This window comes from Schistocerca gregaria, chromosome 2 (genome assembly GCF_023897955.1).
Source record: "Schistocerca gregaria isolate iqSchGreg1 chromosome 2, iqSchGreg1.2, whole genome shotgun sequence".
Lineage (NCBI taxonomy): Eukaryota > Metazoa > Arthropoda > Insecta > Orthoptera > Acrididae > Schistocerca > Schistocerca gregaria.
In genome coordinates, this window is record NC_064921.1 from 81003982 (window position 1) to 81016546 (window position 12565).

The 12565-nt window shown below is 37.8% G+C and overlaps 1 protein-coding gene across 1 annotated transcript; it reads left to right on the forward strand.

Annotated features, from left to right (window-relative positions):
- The first annotated feature begins 3759 nt into the window (after positions 1-3759).
- On the forward strand, positions 3760-6284 carry LOC126335598 (ankyrin-3-like). The gene has a single exon (XM_049999048.1). It carries the CDS (start codon positions 4052-4054, stop codon positions 5552-5554), a length of 1503 nt encoding a protein of 500 aa, XP_049855005.1. The 5' UTR covers positions 3760-4051; the 3' UTR covers positions 5555-6284.
- Positions 6285-12565: the final 6281 nt, after the last annotated feature.

A 12565-nucleotide genomic window follows, 5' to 3' on the forward strand; every position in this document is an offset into this window, starting at 1 on the left:
CAGGACAGTGGAAATTAAAACGTCCTGTGGCGCCTTTCTGCTCCCAGTAGGCCGGTTTGACATCTTACCCCCGTTAAAAAAAATAAAATAAAATGCTGGGTGGGAATGGGAGGATAAGAACTCTTCAGAAAATTTGCCTTCTTTATTGGCTATTAGCCAATAGCTTTCTCTTTTGTGCGACATAAAATTAAATATAGGACATACAAAACCAGTAAAGACAAGAGACAAGCAAGACAGTACACATTTCTTTAATCCTTACGTCCCAACATTTTTTCTCTCTAATCTTGCTAAGCTGTACACGGCATGCTTTCTTTTCTGCGAAAGAATCTATTTCGTCATCAGAGTTCGTCAAACGTTTTCGTACACGTAAAATCAAAATCTCTTTATCTAATATTGAAAAAGCTGTTAATTCAAGTAGTACCTATGACTAGTGTGGTTTCTCGATCTGATTACGTCTTTTTGTCACTGTCTGGTAGATAAAACGAAATAGGCCTTATTGATATTGTAGCACACGCCAAATAAGCGAGACTGTTTTGGCGCAAACGGACATTTTTATCTACATCATTTACACAAATAACACGAGAGAATATAACTCAAGAAGTACCAATATCGAATGCCTATTAGACCTACAAGCAAAAAGTTTTATGTTAGAAAATAGTTTCACATTTTATTCATACCCTCCCATTTCTCAAGCATAATACAAAAAGTACTGTAAAAGTGCAAAATTTTTGTATAAATTTGTAATCGTCAGATTCTTCAACATAATTTGTGTGATGTCCCCGTTTCTTCTCCTTCCTTGTTCTAACAAATAATCTTGTCATCACTAATTTTGTAACTGTTCCTGCCATTGTCGAAACTTATTCTCTGGTTAACTTCACTAACTCTCCCAGACTCAAAAGTTTTGTTATCCCGCGTTTATTCTCCAATTAGGAGTTATTACGTGTTCGTACAATACAGTTTCCGCTCTGTTTCGAGAATAGAACTTTATCGGCTGCTAACCTAGGATTGCACAACTGGGCATTATTGTGTATCGATCTGGCAAAAATTTTCTGCCAAAATTTCATTTTATTGGACACATCGAGGAGATTAACATGTAACCTTTCTTATCCGTTATTCCTGTTAGTCGTTTATTTCCACTATGGCAGTCTAAATATATGGATTTCGCTAGTATTTATAACAACGCTGATCATTCCCACAGCCAATCTAGCACATAAACAGAGATCGGCATTCACACGCTCGTACAGCCCAGTCCCCTGTTGGTGCAGGAAAGCTTTTTTAATTCTAGTTGCGACGGGGCTCCCCTGGCATAGACACCACGTGCTCTATACACGCATCAAAAACAAGTTATGATACGGTCAGAAAACACCTTTGAAGGCGTTCAAAAATGTTCAAAAATGTTCAAAAACCAACAAGAACGCGTTTCAAAATCATATGAATAATCGATGGACCAATGAGCGCTGGATGCAAAGCGCTTTCTGAAACAAGGGTTTTTTCTTGAAGAATGTGAATTTAGCGCCCCCTGATGTTGCCGACCGAGGCAGATACCCCGGTTTGCCTTCTCTAGATCCGGGCATGCAAACAAGCTATGCTTTGCATAGCATAAAACTGGTTCATATGCTCACCAATGTACCCTTTCAAGCTCTGAAATGTCTGCTGCTGTTTTTACCATCGCTGGCGAAAGACGTCACGCTAGATTTTTATCATAAATAAAATATTCCGAATCATCTTTCAGCAGCGGATTCTTCCGAATCACCCTTCAGCCAGTCTTCATTGCAAGTTCTCTCCACTAGCCGTAAGTTGCCTGCTACTGAATAGCTGCCTTCAGCCAGTGCTACAGGATTAAAACAGCTCTCGCCACTTCCTGTCACGTGAAAAAAAAGTCTATAATGGAGAGTCATAAAATACAAAAGACCGTGATTTAAACATCTACTCCATATCACGTGCTTAGAGAACATACAGAAAAGTAAATGCAATAAAAAGGACAAACCGAAAAACAAAAGGTAAAGGCATTAAAAGGATGTTGAAGACAAAGAAAAATGTTGAGTTTGATGAGGATCAAGGAAATGAGACCGAATTCATCATATGTAAAGAAATTTTTGAAGACTGGATTCAATTTATGTAAATTCTACTTATATAAATTCTTCAGATATTTATTCCTACTGTGACGTTTGTAAGCACGGAGAAGTAATTGGCCCACCAGTATACATTATGTTGAAAAAATAAGCCCAAGTTTTAAAATAACCTGTTAAAATTATTTATGATTGCTCATTTTTAATTTGTGTGATAAAATTAAAGTAAAAATAAAATACTTCTTTATTGTGTTTTTATCTAAAATTCATTTAAATCTCAGGAGCTAAGCGACCTTCCCCTAGTTAACTCTCATTCTTTGGTCTGTATTCAGCCAAATGTATACAGTATAACATTTTGTAATAAGATAATAGGAAATAGTTGCCATATCAGACTGAAAAACGACTGCCTTCAGTGGAAAGTGTAAGGTGGCTATTAAGAAAATTAAGTTTCCACTGAAAAAAAGGTCAAAGCAAGCTCATATTGATAGAGAGAAGCGATAGCCGAGAAAAAAGAATTGTGTATTTGAAACAACTGAAAAGATTTATGAAGGAAAACAGAGACGTTGTTTATGATGATGACAGTTTCATGTTATCACCACACGTAAGGTCTTCTCAGACCGATATCAAAGGGACAACGCCCCATAATGACTCATGCAGACGGTGAAAATGACTTTATTCTAAATGCGCTTGTCGTATGGAAGCCAAATCAAGCAACGGCAGGTTACCCACATCACACGAGGCAACTAAATTATGAAAAGTGGTTGACAGAAGAGGTGATTACCGTTTTAAAACTGAACTACCTACTATTTATGGAAATATTCCATATTACAACGTTACAGTAAACAAAGCTTCAATGTCCTTTTTTTTTTTTTTTTTTTTTTTTTTTAACGACGACAGAAAGTGGCTAACAAAGGCACGTATCCCATTCTCGGTAGACATGCTGAAACCTGTTCTGTATGAACTTGTTCGTAGAACCAAGCTGAGTGGTGTCGAATATTCTATCGATCAGATTCTACAAACTCCTTGCCACCTGGCATTAAGTCGAATAGAGAATATTAGGTATATTGTGAAAGGTTGAGCAGCTTCTAGTTAAGTTCTCTGCAACGTACCGGTAACGTCTGTGAAACGTTTGTTCGAGGGCAGATGTAATGAAATGACTAAAGAAGATTGGATTCCATTGTGCGAACACTTAAAAAAAATTGAGCTAGAATGCATACAGCAAGAAATCTTTTTCGATGAGGAAATAGACTCAGTACTCATACGTTTAGACGGCGTAGTGAAAGAAACTACTGGTATTCTCGCTCTGAAGATGATGGAGAGCTGGAAGGAGTGACTGTGCTACCTGATAGCGACTAAAGTTTAGTGCTTTCGGTATTTCCAGTCGATGTTTTCTGTTCAGCGCGCAAATGCTTATTCCAAGCTACGCGGCAGTTTCCTCCGTGACGTCACCCATGCTTTCCGGTATCTGGCCCGCCTTGTACAAGATAGCGTGTAAGGTGTTTCCCCGTCGTCACAAAATTCTCGGAATAACATACGGCTTGTCATGTGCTGTGACGCCTTTCTCGTCGGCTTCGCTGGTGTACCTCTTGACTAAGGGGATTCACCCTGTATATAGTTTTAGGTATCGACCTGTCCGCCATAGTGTGCATATTTGATCAGGGCTGTTGAAAGTACTGCAGTACAGTGTGAATATTTGAAAGAGACTATTCAACGATCGCAGCGTTATTTTTCGGTAATAGCTGCTTGATCATTTCCGTAGAGAAGTTTTTCTCGATTTTGTGTTGCCAACTTCCATTAGTCTCTCAGATGTTGGAGTACCTGAGTGGCGCTGAGGGGACGGTACCACCAGCAGTTACCGTGGCAAAGGTTACGGGTTAATCTGTAGCAGTTACACGTGAATTTCTCGTTCAGCAAGAGTTGCGCGCGTGTGTATGTGTGTGTGTGTTTCTCCGCGTTAGTGTCCGCGACCTATTCTGTGAAATATGTACGCGAACGACACCATAAGAGCACTCCACGCTGCGGTAAAGGCCGGCAACTTGCAAGGTGTCGTGGAAATGCTGGCAAAAGGAGCAGACATCGAAGCAGCAGACTCTTTCCAGGTACGACCGATCCATTTGGCTGCGGGAGAAGGTCATTTGGACATTCTTAAAGCTCTTATCGCATGGGGATGTAACATAAACGCAGGTGCTTGCATAATTACCCCGGTGTTTAAGAGGCTCGAGCAGGGTATGACGCCGTTACATTTTGCAGCCAGAAATTTTGACCCAAGCGTAGCACACGCTTTGATCAGAGCTGGTGCTAATGTGAACGCCAAAACTAGTTCCGGTGTGTCTCCACTGCACATTGCGGCACAGCGCGGCCATTCGTCCGTAGTGAAAGCACTAGTTTCTGCAAATGCAGACATGAATGCCATTGACGCTGGAACGTTGAATCCGTTGCACTGGGCAGTTCGCGAGGGCAATTTAGATGCTGTAAAAATTCTTATATGCAGTGGTGCTGAAGTTGACGCGAAGACTTGTCTACAGACTACACCATTGCATTATGCAGCAGAGCTCTGGTATATTGAAGTAGTTAAATACCTTTTGGCAAAAGGAGCCGAAGTTAATGCAATTGATAACAGAAGGTGGACGCCGCTTCACTTTGCAGTAGATGAGAATTCCACCCAAGTACTTCTCTTCAGTAAAGGACACTTGGATGCACGAGTGCATGCCTCAAAACTAAATACCACGAAAGCTCTCATTGAAAACGGAGCAGATGTAAACGCAAAGGGAAGCAAAAACGAAACCGCTCTGTACCTGGCTGTGAAGTATGGCGATCCCGTAGTCGCTAGATGCTTATTACAGAATGGTGCATATTACAATGGGAACACTTCCATGTCAGAGATTGCTGCTCTAATAAGAAACGAGAATGTAAATGCTTTATTGTGTGTTACTGAAAAGCTGTTTGAAGCTGTGAAAAAAGGCAAGTGTGCTGAAATTGAAAAATGTGTTCAAGAAGGGGCACCAGTGAACAGCAGAAGCACCAAGTATGAAACACCACTTATGTATGCGTCTTGGAAAGGCCATTTACCTGTTGTTAATGTTTTGCTTAAACATGGGGCTTGTGTTAATTTGAGCAACAGTAATGGTGTTACACCTCTGCATTATGCAGCAAAATTTGGGCATCATGAAATACTGTGCATTTTATTGCATCATGGTGCAGTATACAATGCAACAACCAAAACAGGCAAAAAAACACCACTACATTTCGCCCATGAAGCTGGAAAACAAGAAGTTTCAGAGACACTAAAACTGATTGATAGTTTGTTTATCAGAATGAACAAAAAGGATGAAACAGTGCTAAAAGAGTTAAGTGAATTAAAGGAGATAAATTATGCTAAATTTCTTGCTGTAAAAAATTGCAAAAATATAAATCAGGGAACTCTGACACAAATAGCTTCAAAAAATGGCTATGAAGAACTTTGTAAAATGTTTTGTGATTTGTAACAGAGTAGAGCACTGTGCTAGTACATTACACAAAAATTTCAGTGATTGATTTGACAAAAGTAATTAAAAGTTGTGACATGATTTTCTGAGATTTTGTACGCTGTCAAAGGATATTTTAGTATACTCGTTAGCAAAATGGTCATCATTAATTATTGCACTGAACACAAAATTGCTGTACTGTGTAATAACAACCTAGCGTATGTACATTTGAAAAGTTTAAATGGTTATTTTTAATTCATTCTATTGATGGTCCACTGACAAACATTGTAATTAAATGTTGCACATCATCACTTACCAGATTGCTGTGAATATACTTATGCATAAGTACTCATCCCTAAGTGCCCTCTGATGTAAAGCATTTCAGAAAACTCAAAATCTGTACACATTTGAACATTTTAGTAATATTTGTGTGTTTATTTGAGAGATGATACAATCTTGTCTGTTGTTTCTAGGTACATATGTTATTATTTCTTTTACTTCATTGTTAGAAGCATGTGACAGTAATCAGTGAGTGCAATATTTCTTTGAAGACTCCCAAGTCCTATGAGTTACTGAACATTGCATCAATTAGTCACTCTATAAAATGGAAAATGTCTTCACAATGACCATGTAAGAATGTATGAAGTTTTATGTGTAAGATGTATTGTAAAACAATAAAAATGCATTCCTTCTGTTGAAATTACTGTATGAGGAGCTGCAAAGACATATACTGCAGTTGATATAAGTCATATGGATCCTTTTCTTCTCATTTTATTGTAATTCAGTAAAACCAAACAATAATTTCTATAAAATTCTTGTAACTACCATTGTTTTTAATCTGTGTAGGGAATTTTTTTTTCAAACAAGAGCACTTAGCCTTCAAACTAGGTTGAAGTTATTGCCTTTCCATAGTAGTGCAAGCTGATGGATGTCACATCACAAGAACAAATAAGCAAATCACATGGTATAAATAATAAATAAAAAGTAATGATCTTTATGAAAGGAAAACTGCCAACCTAAAATGTGTGGTAACGTGTTAGTCGATAGAAATATGAATTTGTGCTGGGCCTTTGTATGCTCATGATCTACATACGCTTTACTATCATTTACAAAACCTGGTCAGAGCTTAAGACCAGTATTTGTTGTATTTGCAGCATCTACAGCACTTCATGTATTTCACAATTTTATAAAAAGGACAGTTGCTACTCACCATGTAGCAGAGATGCTGAGTCACAGATAGGTACAACAAAAAGACTGTAACAAAATAAGCTTTTGGCCAACAAGGCATTGTCAAACACACACACACACACACACACACACACACACACACACACACACACACACACATGATCACAGTCTCTGGCAGCTGAAGCCAGAGACTGTGGTAATGTGTGTGTGAGTTGCATGTGCATGTGTATTGTCTATTTTTGACAAAGCACTTGTTGGCCGAAAGCTTATTTTGTGACATTCCTTTTGTTATGCCTATCTGCAACTCAGCAGCTCCCCTATATGGTGAATAGTGACTATCCTTTTCATGATAGTGATACATTCCATCCTCGATTTTCCATTATTTGACTTTATTTATATTTTTTCATCCGACTGTGTCTCACAGTGATATAGGAATTGTTACTGTAAGAGAGTGAAAGTCAATAGCTTATGTTATATATATGAACAGAATATGTAAGTATGGTTTGAGGATTCGACAGATGGCGAGCCATGGTCTTGATGAAGGAATCATCTTGGCAGTTAGCTGTAATAATTTAGGAAAACCTAAATCAGGATGGCTGTAAATTTTGCTCTTCATTGCTGCACACAGTAGGGGCCTGCTGATGAAATGTGAAAGTAGCAAATAACACACAAGTAATGTGCACACATATACAGAACATGTGTCATTAATAAGTAAACTTCTTATTTACAGTAAAAATAGTTACAATGCCTATAATTATACAATTTGGACTTATGATTTAGGTACATATGACAGCACTAATGAGTGAAAATAAGAAGAAGTTATGGATACAAATTGGAACATAATCGAAATAGTGGACTTACCTCAGTACATATTTCATTTCCTTCAAATAAGAGCTTTTTGCCAGTGAAAGCATAAAATATTGTACCAAATTAGTATCTTAATTGTGGCTGCAATGCACAGAAACTATCAGTTCTCTCTCTGTCGCATGCGCATGCACACACTCTCTCTCTCTCTCTCTCTCTCTCTCTCTCTCTCTCTCTCTCTCTCTCTCTCTCTCTCTCACACACACACACACACACACACACACACACACACACACACACACATGTTTGATGCAAGCTGAATTTAACATAGCAGAAACAGAGAATATCCATTACTTGAAAAAGACAGAAAAAAACTGTTTCATCAAGTGTATTGAGTAACTACTGCTTATCTTTTATTGGTGACTTTAAGAAATCAAAGATTAGTAGTTATCAATACAAGAGACTTTAGAAGCCTGTTTATGTGACCATTGCTACGCGTTGTGCAGCCAACAGAACTTCTCAATTATTGAATCTCAATGGTCAGGTAATTTGTAGTAGCAGGAAATAGTAAGGTAAGTTTTAAATTTATTTTTAATGTGGAGGGATTCCGATTTTTGCACATTCTGTCTGACAAAAGATGAGTGAAGATGTGTACACCAGAATATGTAGCTCAGTGCAGATTTTGACAGTGAGGTAAAGTCTACGTTGAAATAAACTTTGTCTTCCATTGTGATAATGTAAATTGCAGTTTACCAGAAAATAGAGGTCACTAAGGACACTTAATCAAGGTAAGTGCCAATCTGTTTCAAACAGTACTCTTACTGCTTGGTTTTGCTCAATACACACTTTAGTCGCTTCGTTTGAGACAAAGTACCACTATAAGCATATCTCGGGAATGTCTTTATTCTGTCACATCATCCTCAGGCGCCGACACTGCCAGAAGAGAATTTGATTTCTTTAGCACATTTGCTGTGGGATCCTTGTTGCTGTACACTCGGGCTAGCTTTCATCAGGAGTGTATACTCAACACTGTGTTGTCTCCAATGTAATCACATGTACCTAACCAATTTGCTTCAGATTCAGTGTCCCATAAAATGATTTTATTATTTATTTATTTTATTGTTGGCCTTGTGACTTCATGTACAGATATAGGACAAACCAATTTATATAGTTATGAATTACAAAGCCACCTTTAAGTTTTGCAATTAGTCACTGACTCAAGACATGCATAAAATGGAGATACTTTGGGAAATTGCAGATCTATTGTACATTTGGAAAAGGTGACCTATGAGAGAATACTCAAATCATTATGAGCAAATGTCATTAACTGCTTCTCAGTTTGGCTTACATAATGTATTGTCCACAGATAAAGCTAAATGTGGCCTAATGAATGAAGTTATGGCAAGCTTAAACTCTGGTGTTGCACTCCACCACCTTATGAAGCTCTATGATAATGTGAACAATGAAATTCTATTTGGTGAACAAAAACATGACAGCCTTAATGACAACTTCCATTTTACAAGTGTCGAGGTTTACTCATAAACAGAATGCAGATCACACCGATAAAACTGCACCACAGGACTAAGATTCAATGGTAGATGTACTTTTGATCAAACATTTCATAAATGACCTAATAACTAGAAATGACCAGAAAGTGCAGTGTGTGATGATCACAAGAATGTCAATCAAGAGCCCGCACTAAACACAGATCAGCTAACGTCTCAACAGGCCTACTTACTGTTCACAGAAAACTGCATTGATATATTTTGCATACTTTCACTGTGTGCAGTCAAACCCCACTCAAAACTCAAAAATGAGCCATTAGGATCACATGCAACGTAAAGAGTCAGTGTAATGTCATCCTCTTATCCCTGTACTAGAGATTCTGAACCTTCCATCCCTGTATATATATGAAACAATAGCCTTTAAAGCCTTTCTAAGAGAATAATTCAAATTCTCCAGCCCATACAAGCAGAACAACTCTGTCCACTGCCATAGAATGATAAACTGGAATAACATTCATACCTCCCATGGCAGAGCATCTGTCTATCACCAAAGCATCCTTGTCTGTCGATCAGAAAAGCATCCTCGATACTCGAGCAGAATTACAGTCACCTTCCTAACAACATCAAGTCTATAAAGAAAGCAACCATGTTCAGGATAAAAAAAAGGTGAAGACAATTCTGATGGACCGCAGTGTCTACTGTGTAAGTGAATTTCTTGCGTAATGATTGGAATAATGTAAACTTTTCAGTCATGCCATACCATTTGTGTGTGACACACTGGCGTGACAAATGTCATGGGATAGCAATATGCACAAGTACAGATGGCGATAGTGTTGTGTACCCAAGGTATAAAAGGCCACTGCACTAGTGGAACAGTCATTTGTACTCACCGTCATTCGTGTGAGAAGGTTTCTGAGATGATTATGGCTGCTCGATGTGAATGAACAGACTTTGAATGCAAAATGGTAGTTGGAATGAGACACATAGGACATTCCATTTTAGAAATCGTATTCCGAGATATACAGTAATCATTAAGGTTTGTGGCCATTTCAGTATGTCATTGCCACACATTGGGAGAACATGGGTTTATTTGCTTAGGGTTTAAAAATTGTCCACATTGTGTTTCCTCTGCACTTAGTAGATCTCTTTCTATCTGGCACCTGTCTTGTACTATTGTGTGGGTAAGTTTAAGTAAACAGTACATTTTTTCTTTTATGCTGTTTGCATAACAATTATGTTTCCAGTGCTCTCACAACATTTTCTTAACCACACTTGTGAGTTACTGGTTCTGGTTCTGTTGTATAATATTTGGTTCTATAAAATTTTCTGGATTCCGTCTGGGTGAATTCACTGAAATGCTGTTATGCCTCTGAGAGTTGTCACTCTCAGTTGCTTCTAGCATAGGTGTTTCACTCAACTCTCTAGGAAAGACAAGATCACAATATTTATCTTTTTATGAAGTAGAAGATATTTATCAGCTAGAGGTTATTGTTAAATCATTGTCAGGTGCAATTGTTGTTGTTGTTGTTGTTGTTGTTGCGGTCTTCAGTCCTGAGACTGGTTTGATGCAGCTCTCCATGCTACTCTCTCCTGTGCAAGCTTCTTCATCTCCCAGTACCTACTGCAACCTACATCCTTCAGAATCTGTTTAGTGTATTCATCTCTTGGTCTCCAACCTCAATTTTACCCTCCAACCTGCACTCCAATACTAAATTGGCGATCCCTTGATGCCTCAGAATATGTCCTACCAACTGATCCCTTCTTCTAGTCAAGTTATGCCACAGATTTTTCTTCTCCCCAATTCTATTCAATACCTCCTCATTAGTTATGTGATCTACCCATCTAATCTTCAGCATTCTTCTGTAGCACCAAATTTCAAAAGCTTCTATTCTCTTCTTGTCCAAACTATTTATCATCCATGTTTCACTTCCATACATGGCTACACTCCATACAAATACTTTCAGAAACGACTTCCTGACACTAAATCTATACTCGATGTTAACAAATTTCTCTTCTTCAGAAATGCTTTCCTTGCCATTGCCAGTCTACATTTTATATCCTCTCGACTTCGACCATCATCATTTATTTTGTTCCCCAAATAGCAAAACTCCTTTACTACTTTAAGTGTCTCATTTCCTAATCTAATTCCCTTAGTGTCACCTAATTTAATTTGACTACATTCCATTATCCTCGTTTTGCTTTTGTTGATGTTCATCTTATACCCTCCTTTCAAGACACTGTCCATTCCATTCAACTGCTCTTCCAGGTCCTTATTATATTTATGTTTATAGAGTACTGATTTTGACTGTTTCAAACAGTCGTCTTCAGACCTTTAAGGTACACAGGAAGACCATGCAGTTGTTTTTTATGATCTGGGAATGTTTTACTGTCACAATTTTACCAACAGTTTACAATAGACTATACAACTAAATCAGTGTAATTATTTTGTTTTAGTCAATAGCTGTTGCAATATTACTTTCAATTTACACTGGAAACTTTGCTGTGAGGAATAATCCAATTATGGACATTGACAGCAACATGTGTCCTTGATCAGTAATATTAGAAAGAAATAATCAGTATTAAAACTGCCTTAAATAAATATTCACTAGTTAAGTCCTCACTTATTTATTGACAAATGCTAAGCAAAATGTCTGAGGGCAACCAAAACCCAAAATGTTCTGAATTCTTAGGTGTTTGTATTGACAAGACATTTACCTGAAAATCAACACAGAAATGGGAAATTGCAGTTGCCGTGTGTGAGCATGCAGGAGAAGGAGTATTGTCTTTTGCACCTGGGCATCTTCTGGCCGCAGTTGGCTTGCCGAGCACAGAGATAAATGTGGTTCTAAATGAAGAAAATTTTGGATTCATCCATACATTCAAAGAAGTATGAACTGCAGGCTATATGGAGCGAGGAGCTGTAAAAGAGAGATTAAAAAGCCATAGCTTTTTATAGAATGACTAAACAGTGGTACAGTGATTTGGCACAGTTGACTTCCTCTGCCTAACACATTATTACTTTTATTTTGAAAATCCAGATCTTGAGATTTATATACATGGAATTGTGATAATGGTAGTCAGTGATCATTAAACTATTTTTACGTGAAGAGCATTGTATTTATGTCTGTTGGAGATATGTGGTTTTTCATTGTTTGTTCCCACTTGGCAATGTAATTTTACAGAATGACAAAGGCTGTGAGTCATACAAAATAGCACTATCAGTACTATTTACAACTTTTTGCACATTTGCTTCCATTGACATACTGATAATTTTGTTCTAAACAATAGATGTACTGTACACTGCAGTTGTAATATTAAATTCTTTTCTCACTACACACTGTGCTTTCCCTATCAACTCTGTACTGCAGTAATATGGAAGCTTGTAGTTCTATAAAGTAGGTTATTTTTTGAGTTCCCATACAAAGCTAATGTTCACAACCTGCTTGTCCATTTTCAAATTAAACCAATAAGGAGCTGTGTTCAAGGGCACAACACAACTCAGGTTGCTTGACAGTGTGGGTGCAGAGTCACTGCT

Bases quoted from the DNA above. Each gene is read 5' to 3' on its own strand.
- LOC126335598 (XM_049999048.1), top strand. From the start codon at position 4,052: ATGTACGCGAACGACACCATAAGAGCACTCCACGCTGCGGTAAAGGCC.